Source organism: Mirounga angustirostris, unplaced genomic scaffold, assembly GCF_029215605.1.
Source record: "Mirounga angustirostris isolate CCGP_5_RB_7025 unplaced genomic scaffold, mMirAng1.0.hap1 SCAF_4, whole genome shotgun sequence".
Taxonomy (NCBI): domain Eukaryota; kingdom Metazoa; phylum Chordata; class Mammalia; order Carnivora; family Phocidae; genus Mirounga; species Mirounga angustirostris.
The window spans coordinates 68,016,644-68,032,509 of NW_026991712.1; the positions used below are offsets into that span (position 1 = coordinate 68,016,644).

At 39.7% G+C, this 15,866-nt stretch overlaps 1 protein-coding gene and 1 long non-coding RNA gene across 6 annotated transcripts in view; one reads left to right on the forward strand and one right to left on the reverse strand.

The window, feature by feature from the left end:
• Positions 1-8,833: 8,833 nt before the first annotated feature.
• Positions 8,834-15,866, reverse strand: part of LOC135364106 (uncharacterized) — a 37,288-nt gene continuing 30,255 nt past the window's right edge. Inside the window, exon 3 of the long non-coding RNA XR_010410685.1 lies at positions 8,834-9,480. This is a non-coding gene — a long non-coding RNA (uncharacterized LOC135364106). The remainder of the gene's footprint in view (positions 9,481-15,866) is intronic.
• Positions 11,190-15,866, forward strand: part of TTPA (alpha tocopherol transfer protein) — a 32,543-nt gene continuing 27,866 nt past the window's right edge. For 4 of the 5 annotated variants that reach the window (XR_006794347.3, XR_006794346.3, XR_008507700.2 and 1 more), the window contains exon 1: positions 11,190-11,502. Coding sequence is in view for 2 of the 5 variants with exons in the window: in XM_045896495.3 (XP_045752451.1) it covers positions 11,299-11,502 (204 nt within the window). In the remaining 3 variants the exon portion in view is untranslated. The remainder of the gene's footprint in view (positions 11,503-15,866) is intronic. The other variant, XM_045896494.3, reaches the window with a different exon arrangement.

Below are 15,866 nucleotides of genomic sequence, written 5' to 3' on the forward strand. Positions count from 1 at the left end.
ATGTATGTAATAGAAAATCCCATTCCTAAGCTCAACATTCAGTGAGCACGAAACTACATGGCAGTCATCTGTTCTGCATTCCAAGGATGCTGAATTGAGGCAAACATGATTTCTCAAGGAGGCAATGAGTTGAAGTTAGGATCTCAGTGTTAGTCACCCTTTTATGATCTGCATTATTTATCATAGTTATAATCTGCATCTGAAATTGGTGATTTTACTAAGAAAGAGCCATGAGGGTTAAGGTTATGAGTCAGTGTCCCTAAGAGATTTCATGATTCCTTCAACACATTGTAGTTTGCAAGCATTTTCTTTTTTTTTTTTTTTTAAGTTTTATTTATTTAAGTAATCTCCATACCCAACATGGGGCTCAAACTCACAACCCAGAGATCAAAAGTCGCATGCTCCTCTGACTGAGCCAGCCAGGTGCCCCTGAACCATAGGAACTTTATAGCAAAAATTAACAATTTCCTCAATACGAAGCCTTTCAAATTTACCTCTGATCCATGTACGTACACCAGTGATTAAACTGATGTTAAGAGATGTGAATGTACAATTTTGTGTTCTAATATTTTTCTTAAGATTCTTTTTTTGGGGGGCGCCTGGGTGGCTCAGTCGTTAAGCGTCTGCCTTCGGCTCAGGTCATGATCCCAGGGTCCTGGGATCGAGCCCCGCATCGGGCTCCCTGCTCCGCGGGAGGCCTGTTTCTCCCCCTCACACCCCCCCTGCTTGTGTTCCCTCTCTCGCTGTGTCTCTCTCTGTCAGATAAATAAATAAAATCTTAAAAAAAAAGGAAGATTCTTTTTTTTCCTTTTTTTTATTAACATATAATGTATTATTTGTTTCAGAGGTACAGGTCTGTGATTCATCAGTCTTACACAACACACAGCGTTCACCACAACACATACCTTCCCCAATGTCCATCATCCAGCCAGCCCATTCCACCCACTCCCCTCCGCTCTAGCAATCCTCAATTTGTTTCTTGAGATTAAGAGTCTTTTATTGTTTGTCTCCCTCTCTGGTTTCGTCTTGTTTCATTTTTTCCTCTCTTCACCTGTCATCTTTTGCCTTGTTTCTTAAATTCCACATATCAGTGAGATCATATGATAATTGTCTTTCTCTGATTGACTTATTTCGCTGCAGCCATCAAAAAAAAAAAAAGAAATCTTGCCATTTGCAACGAAGTGGATGGAACTAGAGGGTATTATGCAAGTATTTTCTTGTGGGTCTCTTTGATGAAATGAGTTTAGGGTAACTTCAACAGCCAAAGAATGCCAATTATATATCTAAAGCTTACAGAACAGGTCTCTGTGCCTAAATGAGTGGAATTCAGGCCACCAGATATTATGTTAATAAATGTGGACATAGGCCATTGTTATAATCACTTCCTTAACTGGAGTGTATTTTAACAGGACAGAATTAAAACTATCCACTTGAGGATATGAATTCCTGCATTTAGGCTAAGTGGAACTTAGAAAAGCTAAATTTAGGTTTTTTTTTAAAGGTGAGATTATTGAGCAAATCTCTTTTGAATAGTTCAGCCAACTCCATGATATCTCCTTGATCAGTATAACAGCTCGTCAAGATGCAGGGCCGATATCATGCCAATTTTATAGTTATAAAATCTGTAGGTGACGGAGATAAAATAGACTATCTTCAGTTAGTGATTCTCAAACTTGCTTTATCCTAAGAATCCCCCAGACGACTGTTACAATCCATATTTCTAGACTTCTTCTCTGGAGGTTCTGATTAATAGGTAAGGATGGAGCTTGGAAATCTCTGTCTTTAACAAAACCCCAGGTAAATTGTTCTAATGTTTGGCCCAGCATGGGAAATACAATCTTAATTACTATTTGTCAAGGAAAGAAGCACAGAAACTCTTATCTGGGTTAGAAATCATCAGGGCTTGCAAAACTTAGTCCACACCTAAAACTCAGCAACAGAATGTAGAACTTCCAAAGCCACCCCCAACCACTAAAACCTTAAAAGATTTATTTAGTTGGTTCAAGCTGTCAGGACTTGATGTTGTACCTCTTAAATAAAAGACTGCAACAGGCATGGACACTGGTAAGCAGGGGGTAAAGTCACGCTTTAACTCAAGAATAGGAAGTGAACAGAATCAAAGTACAGGTAAAGCTGATATTTTATCAAAGCTAAGATGTCATTGATTGTAAATGGCACCATTATTTTAGGTATCAGAAAGAAAAACATTATGATACAATGCTTTCTTATCACACAAATACTTTATTTTATATTTATAGAAAGAGCTTTTTTAGACTTAGATATTTTTATCTAATATACAACTCCGTAACTCCTATGAATACATAAAATGGGAGATACTCTATTTCACTAAGTCTAAAACACATTTTTTTTCACATTTTTACATTGCTGAAATCCAGAGGTATATTCTAATCTGTGGTGCCATAACAATGCATCTTTACTTTTATAATATGTATATATAAAATATTGTCTTACAATGTATGGCACCTTAGACTCAGTGAAAGGTGATATTAGCAATATATTTTGGCTCACGCATTCCTAAACTCTTCCCATCCAGCGACTCTTTAATTCAGAGTCATCCAGTCCACAGTTTTCCAACACAACAATCATCCCTTGTAGCGTCAAAATGCAGCATTTGTTAAAAGAATCCATGAAAGAACTAAGTCCCCGTTGGTTCTGGACTCTAAACCAGGTTTACAATTAAATAGATCTACTTTATTTTGACATTGGAAATGTTGATAATTACATCTGATTCACCAATGCCCCCATCTCTTGCCCATGACCTTTTGGTCTCTACTCTCAATCTTTTGGTTGACAGGGGATAAAAGATTACTCCAGTTTTTTTTTTTTTTTTTTTTTTACAATTTTTTTTAAGTAGGCTCCACACCCATCATGGGTCTTCACTTCATGACCCTGAGATCTAAAGCTGAGTGCTCTACCAACTGAGCCAGCCAAGAGCCCCAATATTACACCAATTGCAGCCTCTGTGGAAAACAGTTTGGCAGTTTCTCAAAAGGCTAAACAGAGACCTATATATGACTCAGAAAGTCCACACCTAGCTATATATCCAGAGGACCTAAAAGCAGGGACTCAGACACTTGTACACCTGTACTCATAGGCAACAGTAGCCAAAAAAGAGAAGCAACCCAAGATCTCATGGACAGGAGAATGGATAAAGAAAGTGTAATATATACAAACAGTGGAATACTGTTCATCCATAAAAAGTAATGCAATTTTATTTTATTTTTTTAAAGATATTTATTTATTTATTCATGAGAGACAGAGAGAGAGAGAGAGGCAGAGGGAGAAGCAGGCTCCCAAGGAGCAGAGAGCCCGATGCGGGACTCGATCCCAGGACCCTGGGATCATGACCTGAGCCGAAGGCAGACGCTCAACCATCTGAGCCACCCAGGCACCCAAAAGTAATGCAATTTTAATATATGCTACAATATGAATGGATCTTGAAAACATTCTGTTGGAAAGCCTGGGTGGCTCAGTTGGTTAAGCGTGTGCCTTCGGCTCAGATCATGATCCTAGAGTCCTGGGATTGAGCCCCATGTCAGGCTCTTTGCTCAGTGGGGATCCCACTTCTCCCTCTCCCTCTGCGCCCCTACTCACGCTCTCTTTCTTGTGCACACGTGCTCTCTCTCTACTTCAAATAAATAAGTAAAATATTTTAAAAAGAAAAATTATGTTAAGTAAAATTAATCAGACACAGAGGGACAAATATTATGTGACTCCACTTATATGAAGTACTAGAATAGGTAAGTTGATAGACACAGAAAGTAGAAGAGAGGTTGCCAGGGGTGGGAGGGAGGTTAATGGGTACAGAGTTTTGGTTGAGGATAATGAAAAAAGGCTTAGGTATAGAGAGTGGTGAATAACTTGTGAATGTATTTAGTACCCCTTTATTGTAAACTTAATGAATGATTAAACTGATAAATATTTCCTTATAAATATTTTACCACAAAAAAAGTTTGCACCACTCTTTTCGTCTCTGGATTTGCTTCCAGGTCACTCACACTCCATCTGCCAGTCTTCATCCTGGCCCTTTTGATGTAGGCAAGCAACATCTACTGTACCCCACCTGTGGCCAGACCAACAGCAATTGTAGGAGGCCATTTAGATACATCCCAGTTTCAGAGATGTAAAATGTGGGAAAATGCATACTTCAGCAACGAACCAAGGTTCAGGGATTTGGGATAGAGTTAGGTGTCACTGTTTAAAGTCAGAAAGGACAGTAGTAAGAATAGATACTGAATAGATCACTCATGTGATCCTGAGATCATTCATCTGGGACGTAGAAAGCAAAGCAGCAGACACAAAATTAGCTGATTTAGATTAGTAGTCAGCTAAATTAGAGCTCAATGCCAGAGCCACAAAACAAAGAATGTGTGTAAGCGTTTTGGCACGTTAGGGTGAGGGTTAGGGTTAGGGTTTGGACTAGGATCAGGGTTCTCTTAGGGTTAAGGGTAGAGTTAGTAAAATATATACTATGAATATATATGAAATAAACAGATATTAAATATATAATAAAATAATAAATTTATTATTATATAAATTAATAAATATAATATAAATTAATAAATTAAGCAAATAATAAACAGACAATAAACAGAAGGATGCTTATTTCTTATCCTAAATTTTTATTTCCTTATACTATACTTTCACATACATTATCTCATTTGATTTGAGTCTCTGTGGTAAAAATGATCCCCGTTCAGCGAGGAGGAAAGCTACGGCTTGCAGCTCAGCACTTCCTTAGCAGCACATATCTGGTGAGAAGCAGAATCAGATTCCAACTCTTATGCACCTCCAATGCCCAGGGCTTCTCAGCTTTACCACAGGAAATACTATATCATCTGCTATCGTTGAATATGAGAACCATTGTGTGATTTAGTTCTCTGAGCCCAGATGAACAAAAGATATGCACTTGAGTAAGTAGAGATACTCTAGAATTCATCCTTGTCTGTTGGATTTTCAACTTAATTAAGTCAATTACCAATGTCCCATTAGGAGTGGTCTAAATGATCACAGTGTTCCTAATATGCCAACCGCTCAGGTAGGCAGATATGTAATGTCAAGAAATGGATTTAGTCATCTTGCTCAGCACTGAAGAGCTGAGTGGCATCAGGTTTCATAGCAATAACCTCTTGAGGACCAGTTTTCTCCTTTCTAAAGAGGGATAATATTACCCACATTGTGGCACTGTTGTGAAATTGGAAATAATGTGTGTAAAATATCTAGCACAGTATCTGGGGAAACGGTAGGTATTAGTAACAATATTTACTCAATGGTTTTATCTTTACTCATAATGAGACTACATTGACCCAGTCAATTCTATATTAAAATAATCTGCTTCCCACAATTTAAATTCATATGAAAAATAACTGCACATTTGGTGCAACATAGCATGGTGGCTAAGTCTTAATTATAAATAATCTTAACTGGACTAATTACCAGCTGTGTGATGTTAGGCAAGTTACTTAACTTCTTTGTTACTCAGTTTCCTCAAAATAACATGGGAATAACAGAATCTATCTTGTAGGATTGAGGTGAAAATAAGTGAGTTAACATTTGTTTTGTTTTGTTTTGTTTTTTCATTTTAATTCCAGTATAATTAACATACAATGTTATATTAGTTTCAGGTGTATAATATAGTGATTCGTTAATTCTAAACATTACTTTTACATGGAGCTGTCTAGTTTTCCGAACACCATTTGTTGAAGAGACAGTCTTTTTCCCATGGTATACTCTTTCCCAAATGAGTTAACTTTTGTAAAGAGCTTAGAATATTGCTGGCACATAGTAGGGGTATGTAAGTCTTTGTTTAAATAAACAAACTTTTCTATAGGCTTTAACACATGTCATTTTCAAATAAATGATTGACAGCAATAAGTGAGATAATATTCCTAACAAGGGGAACAATTTTTACTTTACTAATCCACATGATTCTTAATGCACAGCTAAAGAATGGCATGCATGGTTCAGAAATGAAGAAATAAGTACCAGTTTACACATCTAAATAAGCGCCTAGTTCACGGATCTGGGGATGCTTGATTGAGGGAGAAGCTAGGTCCTTTATGACATTTCCTATTCTGCAGAAGGTGTATACCATGAATCTTTCCCCCACGTCCAGCCCAGAGGTACCTGCAACCATTTATCAGAGTCACAGAGCAAGGGATAAGGGAAATACCTAGTGCATTTGAGGGTCACCAGACATTATGAAGGTAATCCCCAGAGCCCCCAAATACCACCACCATGGTCTCCAGTCAGAATGGGGCTTATGGAAATCAGGTGATAGATGAAGTCTTCACCCAAGTCCATTTAACAGTGCATCTGATGAGATAGAAGACTGATCCTATGATCATTTCCTTACTTCACAGAATATATAATGCAGTTAAAGATATTTAGTATCTAGCGGAATCCCCGTATCATTTACAACCCATGGAGTAAGTGCTATTATACTAGAAAAGCAAATAGAGGCCCTTGAAACTGACCACCTTGCTACCCCCCCCCCCCCACTGTCTTTGTTCTACTATCCTCAAGAGGGTCAAACAAAAGCAGTCCCACATCTCTAGGTACCTGCAGAGGTTGGGGCTATTTAACTTACTCCTTCAGTTAGCAAAAGCCAAATGAGTATTAGAAGATGACTGCGGGTTATTGCAAACTCAATTTTCTGGATGTGGTATCTTAACTGGAACAAATAAACATTGTGCTATTGACATTAAAAACAGGCTCTCCAATTTTTATCAGTGAAGATAATCAGACCCAGTTTGCCCTTTACTCAGCAAGAGATTGCGATCTTCCACTGTCGTGCAAACTCCCCTCCTTTCTTAAATAACGTAGCCCAGAGATCTTGATCATCTTAATGTGCAAGACTGGTTAGGCAGACAGGGTTCTGGCCAGAAACAGATGGCATACTCATATTCGACAATTTAGGAAAGTTTAATAAAGGGACTGTTTACAACAGTGAGGGGATGGGAAACACAAAGTCATTACCACTCTTAGATTCTGTACCGGGTTGAATGGTGTCTGCCCCAAATCCCTGTCCTTCTGGAATCTCAGAATATGAACTTATTTGGAAATCGAGTCTTTGTAGATACAATCAAGTTAAGATGAGATCATACTTGCTTAGGGTAGAATCTAACCCAGTATGACTGGTGTCCTTCTGAGAAGAAAGCACTGAGGGGCAAACAGAGAGGTCAGGGAGATGGCCACGTAATTCTGGAGGCAGACATGGGAGCGATGCAGCTACAAAGCAGGAATACCAGAGACTGTCGCAAGGACCTCACACTAGAAAGAAGCATGAAACAGATTCTCCCTCAGAGACTCTCAAAAAGCAACCAATCTTGCCTATGCTGGGATTCTGGATTTCTACCTCCAGAACTGTGAGAACAAATTTCTCATATTTCATCGAGCGGGTTGTGGTACTTTGTTACAGCAGCCCGAGCAAACCAGTACGGACCTGAATGGACAAGGAGTGGGTAGTTATGGAAACTCGGAGGGAGTAGCTATAGGGGGAGGAAAGGGCGCCCTTCGATAAATGGGTGCAGCCAATTTTCTGCAACATCATGGGAAGGGAGAATAAGACTTTGACCTCAAACTCTCCCCATCTCTGGTCAGTGCCCCCAGCCAAGCTGAACTGGGAGCCAGAGGGCAAGGAGCATATTGGGGAAATCAATCAGTCAGCCTCATGCCACACAAATGGGAGAGAAGAGTGGAGGCTGCACATCTAAGGTGGAAATGGAAAATATTCTGCACCGGGTATAAGATGCTAATTGTGGAACTCTGGCTAAATTTTTTGATGTGAAAAATGGTATTGTAGTAATGTAGGAAGAAAGAAAGAAAACATGCACATTATTTACCAGCAAAATATGATCTATAAAAGTATTCTTTAAAATATTTCAGTTTAGGGGCGTGTGGGTGGCTCAGTCAGTTAAATGTTGGCCTTTGGCTGTGGTCATGATCCCAGAGTCCTGGGATTGAGCCCCATGTTCAGCAGGGAGTCTGTTTCTTCCTCTCCCTCTGCCCCTCCCCCCATTCATGCTCTCTCTCAAATAAATAAAATCTTAAAAAAAAATTCAGCTTATTAAAAAAGTGGGAGAGAGAGACAAGATTGTCAAAATGGCACTGATTGCTGAAACAGGCTGTACATTAATACTGACTGTTATTGTCTCAGTCTGTGAAATTTTCCATGATAAATATTACATTGAAAATTTTAAAATAAGGTTTCCCAAGCAATGTAGGAAAAACCTGTGCTTCAGTGGAAAACTATGCACTGTGTGGACTCTAGATGACACCCTCTGGATTATTGGATTCTGATTTTATCTGAGCTATGTCACAACTTTATAAATTGTATGTAACTGATAGCAGGACAAGTAACTCTTGTCTAAGAACATGTAAATTCTGTCCTACCTGTTAGAGTTTCAAATGGCCTCCCTCCCGCACTGTGAAAGCAGTTAGTCTTGCCCCTGTTTGCACATTCATTTCAACATTTTTTATTCTGTATGAATGTATGCTGTTTTGATGTCTCCTTTGAACCTGTTATAACATCTCCCTGGTTCCCTGCTCACAAGTTAAATAAAAGTTCTAACACATGTTCACTTTTATGTGTGCTGGAATCATAATTTTACCCCTTCTTGAAAGTTATCTCTTAGCAGTGTAGTATTTATGTCTTTCTTGTGAAGCTGAAAGTAAAATAAATGAATTGGTATACTTATGAATGATTGTGTGTTAATGAATAATTAATTGTAAAATATTTTCAGAGTAAATTGTAAGCTAGTTGTACAAATGTTAACAAACTTTTCCTCCATAATTTTGTTTCTCATACCATTAATTCCAAAAACCCTCTTGGAATCTTTGTACCAGAGGTCTAGATGGATTTTCAGTAAACATGAGAGCTCACTAAAGTGAAATATGAGCATAGCAAGTTTGAAAACACTTCAAAACAAAAACTGAGTCACATCTCCCGAAAATCTGTTTAAGAAATCCAAAATTTTAATACAGACCCAAGATACATTGTTGAAAGACACAAGCACAGTCTGCATTATTTAACAACAAATAATCAAGTTTTAGGGCAGGAGTCTCACCTTCTATGTCTACACCACTGCTCCAATTTCTTTTCTTTCTCTTTCCTTTAACTTGGCTATCTTTTCTTCAACGGAACTAACTGCAGACACTGGAATTTCTCCACATTTTGTTACAGATATCCACTGCTACCAATTGTCACCTCTTGAATATTTAGGAGCCATTTCTCCTGGTCATCTAGGCTCTATGTTGGTTCCATTTTCACCGAGTTTAATGGCAATCAATCGGTCACTGTTCTTTTGTGTTTGTCTTATAAGAGTTTCACAGATGCAGAAATAACACATTTGGACGTCATGCCCACACATGGCACACCTCCAAAAAAGGATACTACAGCTATGTCCATGATCTCTTGCTGAACTTTCTGCCCACTCTCAAAAAAGCAGATGCTGATTTCTAAGAATAAGTAGAAAAATGTGTTGAAACAATTTTGGAGAAGAACATGCTGTATATACGCTCTTAATTCACTTTTAAACACTTTAGACTACTAGAGAAGACTGGCTTCCCTTGTATTTGTATTATCCAGAGCTCTGAGTAAAGCTTTGCATGATCTACCCCTTCCTCACCTCTTCCGGGTGTTCATTCAAACATTCCATTGAGGTGCTATCCCCCTTCATCGCTTTGTTTCCCCATAGCAATGATCACCATCTCTCATGCCATATTTTATCACTTTTTTTAAATCTTGTTTATTGCCTGTCTCCCTCCACAAGAATGAAAAGTCCCTGAAGACAGGTGTTTCTGCTTTGTTCACAGGTTACCCTCTGCACCTTGAACAAAGTCTGGAAACAGTAGCAATTCAGTAACTATTCTTTTAATGAAGGAAATGCCAGTCCTTCTCACCACTCTCTCTCTCTTTTTTTTTTTTTTAAGATTTTTAAAATTTATTTATTCGACAGAGAGAGAGAGACAGCGAGAGAGGGAACACAAGCAGGGGGAGTGGGAGAGGGAGAAGCAGGCTCCCTGCCTGCCGAGCAGAGAGCCCGATGTGGGGCTCAATCCCAGGACCCTGGGATCATGACCTGAGCGGAAGGCAGAGGCTTAACTGATTGAGCCACCCAGGTGCCCCTCACCACTCTCTCTTAAAGGCAAAGATTTGGCTTTATTTGTTTGTGCAATTCTAGCATTTACCTGGCACATGGTATATATTCAGTAAGAATTAGTCTCATGGATTCCCCTGGGAGACTCAGGTCAATTCTAGGATAGCTGCAATTGGTACAGATCAAGAAAAGCCTAATTTAGCACCCGTTCTGGTTTCCACATCATTTCCCTGATTCATCATTACCTGGGATGACTTAGACGAGGTCATCCATCTTTAGACTGTCCATTGAAAGACTAGACACGGTGGTGCAGGGTCATGGAGGAAGTATATGGTGTTTACAACTTTTTTTTTGGCACTTGCTAGACATTCATTTGTATGTGTCACTAACAGGATAAAATGCCAAGAACCGAGAAGACTGCCTGGATTTGGTGCAAGGGGCTCAGAGTATTGAGTTTTTAATGTGGCATTATGGCATGTGTATTTTAGAAACCACTGTGATAATACAGTTTGGGGTGGGAAGTCAGCTTGGCGCTTTAATAAGAGTAAGGAGGAAGCTTTAGTAATGAGTCGGCCACAGTGCCATTAACTGGTTGTCCTAAGGCTCCTTCCAGGTCCAAGATGAAAAAGAAAGGAGAAGGAAGGAAGGAAGGAAGGAAGGAAGGAAGGAAGGAAAGAAGGAAGGAAGGAAGGAAGGAAGGGAGGGAGGTGAGAAGGAAGGAAAAGCAAGGAGAGAAGGAGGGAGGAAGGAAAAGAGAGAGGAAAGGCGGCAGGAAAGGGAGAAAAAGACGGAAACATTTGTTCTAGCAGATTGTGTGTGTGTGTGTGTGTGTGTGTGTGTGTGAGAGAAAAACGTCCCAACTCATCGCTCTCAGTGTAGGCAAACTTTCTGACGTCTTCCCTTTGACGGTGAACACCGCGACTTCCCTCACTGAAGAAGGAGAGGCTCGGGTTACCACCCCGGGTTTCCAGAAGGAGTTGCACCGTGGGGACACCACGTGGGTCCAAGCGCGGGCCCACCCACTCGCGGGGGCGAGAGGCCCGTCGCGGCCCGGCGGGGCGGGAGGGTGGGTGTGCGCTGGGCAGCCGCCACCGGAGGAGGGGCCGGAGGGTGGCGCGGAGCCCGCGCTTTTCCCCGCCGCCCCGATGAAGTTGGCGGGGGACAGCGCGGGGCGGGCATGGCAGAGCTGCGGCCGGGGCCTGCGGCGGGGCTGCAGCTCAGCGCGCTGCCCGACCACTCCCCGCTGCTGCAGCCCGGCCTGGCCGAGCTGCGGCGCCGAGCCCGGGCGGCGGGCGCTCCGCCGCCGCCGCTGCCGCTCACCGACTCCTTCCTGCTGCGGTTCCTGCGCGCCCGGGACTTCGACCTCGACCTGGCCTGGCGGGTGAGCACGCTTCCCCGCTGCGTTCCCCCGCGCGGGCAGGGCCGGGGGCCAGCGCCGTGGCCAGAGCTCTGGGAAGTCGCGAGTTGCCTGCGAGCCTTGGCGGCTGGCTACGCGCCCTCCTAACGCACCGGCGGCGGGCGCGGTGGCTGCAGGTGTTCTGAGCACTCCCGCGCCGCTCCTTCCAGTTTCTCGGAGTCACGGAAAGAGGAAACCTAGAAAAAGCTGGAGCGCCCTGCGGTGATGGCCCGTTTGACCCCAAACGCTGGAACTGCGCTCTAGATGAGTCTCCGAAACCTATCAAGTTTTTTTGTTTTTGTTTTTGTTTTGTTTGTTTTTTTGGGTGGGGGGAGAATAGGGATGTCTTTCCTGTCCCTGGCCCGACGCCAGCGATGTAAAACAGAGTAACAGCTTCGAAGTAGGAAACCTAGATTTATCACATTTTAGCAGATCACTCCACCTGTGGTGGGAAAAATGAAGTTGCCAGTAAAACGGAAGGTCTGAAGCCAAATTCTAGCAAAATAGTGCCATTATTAATAATACTTAAATGTCAGGACAGTAAAGCGGTCCAATATATTTTGAGTGGAAAGGTGCGGGATGAGGTGGTTCTTTTGTGTTTCCAGGTATGTTACAGATGGTTGAAGAAGGGGTGATAGGAAAACAGGGACCAAAAAAGAGGGATGTAACCTTGAGTTATGTCACTTTGGGCTCAGCATCCACTTCTGTTAAATAAGGGTGAGAAAGCCTACCTCACTGATTCTGAGGATTGAACATTAACCAGTTTAGCAGAACAACACGTACCCAGCACAGAGCCTGACAATATAGTAAGCACTCAGCAATTGAACCTGATCTAGCCCTTCGGCCAAGGGGCTTCCTCGGTGTCATATTGGGAGTGGGAGACAGGGAAAGTATACCAGTGCAGAATCATAACATGACCCAGTATGAGTTTTTGTTGTTGCTGTTGATAACTAATTTTTAATTGAAAAAGTAAAGAGCATGGGTGATTTTTTTATGAACAGTAAAGAGTGCAAAGTAAGTTTCTAAAAGTAACTGTATAAAGGAAAAAAGTTCCCCACCCCAAACCTTCATTTTGCTGGTCCTCTACTCAGAATCAGTTACTGTTACCTGTTTATCTTTCTAGGTATAGTCTGTGCTCACACAAGCATATGTATGTGTTTTACATTTGGCCTTGTTTGTTTGGTTTTGGTTTTTGTTTTTTGTTTTTACCTAATTTATCATAGAGATCAGCCTAGTTCAGTATGTGTTCATAAATCTTATTCTTTTGGGGGGCTGTGTACTATTCCATTGTATGGATTTATTATATCTAAATTTATTAACCAGTCCCCTGTTATTAGATAGAGGAGTTATCCTCAGCCAATGGCAATGCCCACGCATGCTGTTCTTTCCTTCATTCAGTGATTATTTTTTGAACTCTTACAATTTGCCTGGCTGTACACAAAATGCAGTAAACAAGACAAATGGGATTTCTTCTATCACCAACTGGATATCTCTTTATATATTTGTCTTTGTGCAAAAATAGGAGTAGTATCTCTTTATACATTTGTCTTTGTGCAAAAATAGGAATATATCCTTACAAGTTCAACCTGTAAAGTTCCTGGATGAAGTGAGGTATGCATTTTCAGGGTTGATGAATGTAACTGTCCTTCAAAGCATTTGCACTAATTTTATCACTTTTATATTACAAATTGTGCCTTTTTCTCCATATTATCACCTACACTGTACTATCAAACATTATGATCTGTGTCAGCCTGCTTGGTGAGCAATTGGTTCTCATTATAATATGCATTTGTTTAATTAAAAGTGAGGTTGATCATCTTTCATATATTTAAAATTTTTAGATTATTTTCCAGTTAGCTGTTTTTGCAGTTTGTTAATTTTCTTCCATTTTGTTCACATAAAATATACATATACATTTTTTACTCATAAAATATCTTTATGTATTAAAGAAAATAAGCCTTTGCCCTAGTTTGTTGTCTTTTGACATTGCTTGTACTATTTTTCTTTTCTGTGCGGACTTTAAACATTTTTATGTAATCACATGTATCGATTAGATTGTTCTTTGATTGTTTCTGGGTTTTATAAGCTCTTCTCCTCTCCAAAATTTTCTCTAGTAATTTATGATGTCTCTTTTTAATGTTGGAGTTGCTAACCTACTGGGATTTATTTTGATGTTAGGAATGAAATAAGAATCTGACTTTATTTTTGTTTCGTCAGATGGCTACTCAGGTATCCCAACATCATGGGTAATAAACTAATATTTACTCAGCAACTACTAAATATAAAGACAATCTTAGGTCCCATGAGGAGTGCAGTTTAAATGAAACATTAAACATATAAATGTGTAGAGATCACTAATAATAAAAAAGTGTATGATTTACTGATTTCATTTTAGCTGCTTTTCAAAAGAATGTCTAAACACAAGAAGGAATAAAAGTTACCTCCAGCAGCTGTTATATATATTGTTTTCTGTATTCTTTATTTTCCTGAATTGTTTTCATTTCACCATGTCCTTGAGGAATTGGTTAGCAAGACTGTCTAAATCCACTGGATAGGGATCAAGTTTCTGTTTGTGAACTCTTTGCCTTACTTTTCTGCCAACTGGAAAGGAAAGGGAAAGGCTTAGAGTGTGAAACTATTTTTTTTTTCAGTTTCCTCCATAAAGGCAGCTAATTTAACTCAAACCCCCTTATTTATAATATAAAAGCCCTATAGTTTTAGTATATGAAGAAAGCTTGATAAGCCCCTCAGTTACAATGAAATTTCTCATTATTCTAGTTTTTGTATTTGAAGATACAGTGAATTAATGAGGTTTTTATGATTCTAAAAGTTTATAGAGTACCAAGTATTTGGGTAAATAGTGTTTGTGTGGATCATCTCATTATTTTCTCATTTTAGAAGAAACTGAGATGCAGTTTCTAGTCCAAAGTCAGGTATTAAGTGGTAGAGGAGGGATTTGAACTTGGGTTGAACTCTGCAGAGCCTATGCTCACAAGTGTACTTACTGCACTTGCCCCTTCTGTTCAAAACAATGAACATAAAACGGCCAACTGTTAACCTCTGTGTGTCCTACATGTTCTTGTGAATTCCTGTCTTTTATAAGTGACTAGTTCAGTTCCCTATGTTTTTGCTCTATGTGGCAAGTTTTTTTATCCTTTAAGTATTTTTACGGTTTCCCCAAAGTTCTTTGAAGCTTTCAAAAATCCATTGACTCTTCCTGTAGCTTCTTTTGTAGAATTTGTCATATCACATGTCAGTGTCAGTGACTCTGCTCCTGATAGTTACTGCCCTTAAACAAATGTGTAACTTCTCTGAACTTTACTATTCTTATCCATAACATGGGATAACAGTAGTTACCTCTCAAGATGGTTGTGAGAAGGAATTGAAATGATGCCATTAAACCCTGTAAATGCAGCACAACTATAGCTGTTATTTTGTTTGAAAGCACATGAAAAATGTAAGAAGAAACTGACTCTACTACAAAGCATAGTTAAAATAAACCCTAACTTTTTACATTTATTTATTCCTAACTGGAGCAAAAACAGGTGCCTTCCAGTAATGAATGTTCACCTGCTGCCAGTTTTTTTTGTTGTTGTGGACTTCTGATATTTGTTTGAGAATTGCTGAGTAGCAGTTTGTGTTATTTACATAACTTATTTATGTCAGCCGAGTTTTGAATTTATTTGTCAGAGGAAAAGTAATGCTCAAATATCCAGGTTTAGATACTCAATTTGCAAAAGTTAAATGTCAAAGGCAGGAGAGTGATTTGCACGCTTTTATGAAAAAGTCAGCTTTTCAAGTATGTGAATTCGGCTGGTTTATTCATGCATTAATTTATTCTTTCATTCAACACTTGTACCTATCTCCTGGGTGCCCAGCATTCTGCAGAGATGAATAAGCTGAGGACCCTGCCTGTTACCTAAAGATCCCTTTTAATGAAGCTACAATTTCTATGATTCCATGGGAAATTAAAATCGTTATTTTTATATAGGAGCTAATATGCTGCTTCTAGCGTTTTGCTTGAAACAGAATTAAAAGGACTATTTTTGTATCTGAGGGAGCTATCAAAGTAATGAGCACTGTAACATTCTTTTAACACTTATTCTGATGCCCTCTAAGACAGGAGGAGGAAGAGAAACTCAAAAGAGTAGAATGAATATATCAGAATCTACAATGTACCTTTTGTTCTTTCTGCTTTTGGAAATTGCTATTTAGGTCACCAGTTATTTCTTTGTTGGCTAATTTAGGGACTTTTTTCTTTCCTACCTCGCAGTTTTATCCAGCCCATGGCAACATTCTCTTTTTTAAAAGAGTTCAGAAAAGTTTATTAAATGAAGAAATGAGAGGGA